Raw genomic sequence first — 5,338 nt, 5'->3', positions numbered from 1 at the left:
ATAATATAATATTCATTCGGCATTCTCTGGATAGAGCGTTCTGTTGCTGGAGCGGATTCTACGCCACTGATATGCACGTGCCATCACCCTTGGCAGAGATTTTGGAATCTTTGCCGTTGATACAACCGACAATGCCGAAGCTTTTCATTTGTTTTGCCAGCTCTGTGTGACATATTTGATGGTGTGTAGTGCGCGTTTTGGAGAGCCTCTATTAATGGTAACGCTGTACAACAAGCTGTCTAGGTCTGCAGAAAGGGTCTACTTCTATCAGGTGCAAATTTTCACCTGAGGAAGACCTATTTTAGGTTGAAACGCGTTGTACTACATTTGTTGTTTTTTTAAACTTATTGTTAATAAATACTCACCTTTTAAATGTTCATCTTGGACTCTGGATTTCCTGTTTTGCTAGCAGTACTGAGTTCCTGAAAAAGGTGACCGCTGCCAGCTTCATCTAATATCTCCTTGATGAGATGACATGCACTACAAGTCCTGAGCCTACTTCTAACTGGCTCTGAAAAGTGTGAGTTTACTGACTATTTACATAAATCCATACACATTATACACAGGTTACGCTATGTGTATCTGTTTTCTATTCATTTAATATAGGATAAAGAAATCCAGGTACACTGGTTACCAAAGACATTATATATGTAAGGTAAACCAGAGTCTTCTGTGCGCGTAAATCACCTTGTTTATTTCTATTATACCACGTTTTTAAATGTGAACAGTGACTTTACACTTGGGGGTTGTTGTTTTTTTAGCAGCACCATATTTAGACTATTTCTTTAAGCACCATTCTTTCCTTCATTTATACTACTCCACCCAGATCCAGGTCATGCCCCCTATAAGAGAATAATGTGGATCCGGGCACAGCTGGTGGTTTCTTAAGTAGGCAAAGTTCTGCACTGTAATACAGCTGCCTACTGAAGAAACCACCAGGTGTGCCCTAATCTACTATATTCTATTAAATCTTTCCTGGGTTTGTTGCCCTGCTGCCTGGAGCACTCTGATGGGAGTACTCCCTGGATACTGTGTGCATATCCTCTCTACCTTTGCAATACCCCCCCTCTCCCTCCCCTCCACACACACACATAATATCATTTTTAATGCACATATTTCCAATACATGAAAATGTATGATGCATGAAAAAAACAGCGGACAACCCTACTCTGCCGCGGTGCTTAAATGCTGTCTGTAACATCTATCATGGCTGCAGTGAAGGAGTAATGTATTGAAAATAAAGAAATCAATATATCTTAGTTCTCAAATAAGTCATTTAATGAAAGTATATACAGAGAAATCTTACAATCTAAAGTATAGTAACAAGTAACGTTTCTTGTGGAGGGATTTAAAAAGGGAGAAGAAAAAGTGTACGGCACTAGATATATCCCGCAACTTGTGAAATGGAGTAAATAGTAACATGTAACACAAGATTTGTAAAGTGGAGGCTGCAGACAGCACATCCAGCTGGCTGACACTGCTCAACCTCCCTCCTGTCAGAAAGAGTTTAACCCTTTAACTTGTACCAAAGCACCTGCTGTTGGCTATTTGTAACTAAGTGATGCAAACTTTTTTTGAGACTGCAAAATCTCATTAACCCTTTGCGAGATACAAGTTGTGTGCAATGAGCCACGTTAAACGTTCTAGGCGTGAGCCAGTGGACGTGTTGCGAAAATTAAATAAATAAATGATAAAAATAAAAATATCTGCTTCTTTAAAGTTAAGTGTGACAACAGAACATAAGATGTATTCATTCCTCCCTCCTGGCCCCTCCAAAAAAAATAAATATATATATATATATTTTCAAAAATATGAATCATGTGTGCATGTTGTGTGTCATGGAAAATCAGCGTAGTTTAGATCTGTGCCGTCCACTATTATTTTTTACATTTTTAATATTAAATAATAAATCTTTAGCAATTGTCCTTAAATTGTGTATTAACATACTCAATACACCGTCTTACACCTGTTAAATGTGGTCCCTCCTCCCCACTCGCGTAACTGATATTTATTTTGAATTCAATCTGGGCTTTCTTTTATTATCATGAGTAGTAGTATTTTCACTCATAACCTGCTCAAAAAAGGTAGTTTATTTTGTGTTAATATTTGCAGGAAAAACAGATCATTTCAATAATTTCATAATTTCGGTTGATGCCAGAGATTACAATTTTCTGTCTACAGTAGAACATCCACTTGAGGGTCTTTCTACATATCTAGTCGCTTATCTTATTGAGTTTGCAAATATCGTAAGTATTCTCTTGGGATAAAAATAGTGCTAGATGATTAGTTAGGCAAGTTCATTTGACACCATTCCCCATCCGTGACGCTGGGACCAAGCATCTGTATATGGTATACATCTTACAGTATATATAGGTGGGGTTAGCCTCTAGGAAGGCACACAGCTACTGCTCCACTGCCAAACAGATCTTCTCCTTGCCCAGCCAAGACCACCACAAGGTAAGCTGCTCAGACAGTACCAGCAAGGAAGAAGGGTAATTCACTTAAGGAACTGCAAAACAAGGAAGACTGAAGATCAGGGGATACCAAAGCAGAAGAGGAATGAGATTTATTAAAGCAAAAAGGGACATATAAAAAAAAAATCAAACTCTAAAGACTTGCTACTGCAGAACCCAAGCGATGAAGAGAAAATTTTGCTAACTAAACTACACCACGCTAAACATACTCATTTTAAATGGAATGAGTTCCAAAGCACTTGAGCATACAATATAATTACTGCAAGTACTTTAGAAGGCTTTAGAAAAAAAAAATCTTCATTTTGGTGCTTGGGGATTTACTAGATAATTTTATGTAATTTCGCCTTTTGAAGCTCGCTTGTGCATACAGCAACTAAATTTACTATAGTAGTTTGTATTTTTTTTTTGTTATATATCTGAAATATAGACCTAAATGGGCACAGTAGGAGAGGAACATCACAATATAATTGACTGAATGGCTAAAAACTTTATTTTATATTTTCTTTCTATAGAATCACCATGTCTATCACTGAAATCCTCTCCGCAAAGGACATTAAAATTGCCCTGCAGAGTGTACAGCGTAAGTTTTATTTTTTTAACATTTTTATATAACAGACAGAATCTTACATATAATATACCTGGCAAATGCATGCAATAGCATAAAAAAATACAATAATGAGAATATTATAAAATATACACACATTTTGCAAAATGTAATGTCAGATGCACACAAAAAAATCATGCTGGCTTAAAGTACGATAATGAGCTTTTCTAATTTAAATGTTATATAAATAAAAAATACAAAATGAAAGTTAGCTACAAATGAAGCTAAAATTAATGAGCTGCCTTAGCAAATGTTTTAAAGGAAGTCGTAGAGATAGAAAAGTTTTCAATCTGGAACTAAGGATACATGACATTAACTATAAATTGTCTATTAAAAATGGTTCTGGCAGATCTAGAAAGTATACTCAAATATACATGTATATATTTGGTCAAGAAAGTATATTTCAAATTAATAAAGAGTTTTTATATTTTTTTTTATCTATTTAGAAAATAGAATACTTTAATGTAATTCCATTGAACTTTCCATAACGTCTCTTTTTTTTTTTCCTATTCCTGCAGAGGCATTTGACTACAAGACCTTCTTTGCTAAAGTCGGATTGTCTGGCAAGTCTCCTGATCAGGTCAAGCAAGTCTTTGAAATTATTGACAGAGACAGGAGTGGATACATTGAGGAAGATGAACTCCAGTAAGTACACTTAATAAAAAAAAAAAATTTCTTAAAAAACTTCCGAACAAGTGAAGCTACCTCCCAACTAGTAGAATACCTCCCCAGAAAAACATAGCTATGATGGATCAAAATAAACAATTGGTTCATTTTTTTATTGCCCTTGCATATCTGCAACAGAAACGGTTGCATGATAGTCAAATCGTATTGATCACTCTGTTTAAAATATATAAAATGCCCAAATTGAATCCATTAGATATATTCCATATGAATACTGAACTTTTAAAATCCAGGGATAATTGAGATTAGAACATAAACATCTTCTCATTTTCTTTTCCTTCAGACTGTTCCTTCAGAACTTCGAGTCTGGTGCAAGAGCTTTGAGCGATGCTGAGACCAAGGCTTTCCTGGCAGCAGGAGACTCTGACGGTGATGGCAAGATTGGAGTAGATGGTAAGATCTATTTAATATATTGATTCAAAATTTCGAACATCAAAAATATTTGGATAATTCTTCCCCAACGGGACATCCTGTAAATACCTAGTAGCTTCTGCTTCTAGCCCTAGTTGGGTTGGTAGATTACATATTCAGAGGGTGCTGTTTTTACACCAGGAATTTGCTCTGGAAGCAAGTCTTGTTGTTACACCCTTAACTTGTAGCAATGCTTTAAGACTGCTCCATATATAGCAAAGAGTGAACTCGAGACAACTATCAATGACTATGGAACTCACGCAGCATAACACTATATCTCATTAGTATAATGCTAAAGCATCATATTTCCTTTAAACTAAAGTCAATCAAACTCATTCTTTCAGAAATACAAACAACACAACACATTGAATTAATTCTTCTTTTTTTGTATTGTCTTTGCAGAATTCCAGGCCCTGGTAAAGGCATAAATAGCCTAACACCAAAAAGACAACAAGGACTGAACCCTCACTTCTCACCCAACAGACACCTCATCCACAACTGGCACCTATTTGTGCATTTTTATACTGTCTCATGGCATAGGTGAAATGCCTGTTTATTAACTATGTTTGGGACTGTTGAAAGATCATACAATGTACAGGTATTCTGTTCATTTGCTGTTATGTCTTAAGTGTTTTTGGATGGCGCTTACGGATTTCGACCAATCACAATGTTGAAGTTGTGGCTGGAAGATGGAAAAACAAAAATAAAAATTCTTTGAATAAAACTTTTTTTTCATGTCATTTCTTTTATTGTATAATAGCTATTTGTCAACTTTTGCAATACTGATGGGATCTAAATTATTTGATATAGAAAATGTCATCTATGGTATTTGAGGAGGTTAAATTCTAAAATACAGTTTCATTTACAATGTTCAATATCTTTCTTTTATACACTTTAAAAACATGATTTTTGGTAATACTTAAGTAATCGAATATCACTCAAATACGAACATTTATTTTCTTATAGCAGGGAAAACAATATTCAAATCTGGTTGAATTTATAACTCACCACAAATAATCTCTTTAAACTAAAAATACTTAAATATTAAATATGCTTATAACACCAAATCCCCTTAATTGATAATATCATCTGAAAGGAAAAATATAGATAAATTAAAATATATAAAAAAAATTAATAAAAGCCTATCTATCTATCTATCTATCTA

The 5,338-nt window shown here is 34.8% G+C and overlaps 1 protein-coding gene across 1 annotated transcript; it reads left to right on the top strand.

The window, feature by feature from the left end:
• The first annotated feature begins 2,349 nt into the window (after window positions 1–2,349).
• Window positions 2,350–4,897, top strand: LOC134571764 (parvalbumin beta-like). The gene is made up of 5 exons (XM_063430341.1): window positions 2,350–2,457; window positions 2,987–3,054; window positions 3,597–3,723; window positions 4,046–4,155; window positions 4,576–4,897. The coding sequence occupies exons 2-5, from the start codon at window positions 2,994–2,996 to the stop codon at window positions 4,599–4,601; spliced, it is 324 nt and encodes a 107-aa protein (XP_063286411.1). The 5' UTR covers window positions 2,350–2,457; window positions 2,987–2,993; the 3' UTR covers window positions 4,602–4,897.
• The last annotated feature ends 441 nt before the right edge of the window (window positions 4,898–5,338 follow it).

This window comes from Pelobates fuscus, chromosome 8 (genome assembly GCF_036172605.1).
Source record: "Pelobates fuscus isolate aPelFus1 chromosome 8, aPelFus1.pri, whole genome shotgun sequence".
NCBI classification, from domain to species: domain Eukaryota; kingdom Metazoa; phylum Chordata; class Amphibia; order Anura; family Pelobatidae; genus Pelobates; species Pelobates fuscus.
Note: the sequence above shows the minus strand (reverse complement) of the source record. Positions and strands in the feature narration are given on the sequence as shown.

Excerpts from the sequence above, each read along its gene's own strand:
- LOC134571764 (XM_063430341.1), top strand. The coding sequence starts at position 2,994 with ATGTCTATCACTGAAATCCTCTCCGCAAAGGACATTAAAATTGCCCTG. Across the intron at positions 3,055-3,596 it reads TGCCCTGCAGAGTGTACAGC|AGGCATTTGACTACAAGACC; the intron begins GTAAGTTTTATT and ends CTATTCCTGCAG. Across the intron at positions 3,724-4,045 it reads ATTGAGGAAGATGAACTCCA|ACTGTTCCTTCAGAACTTCG; the intron begins GTAAGTACACTT and ends CTTTTCCTTCAG.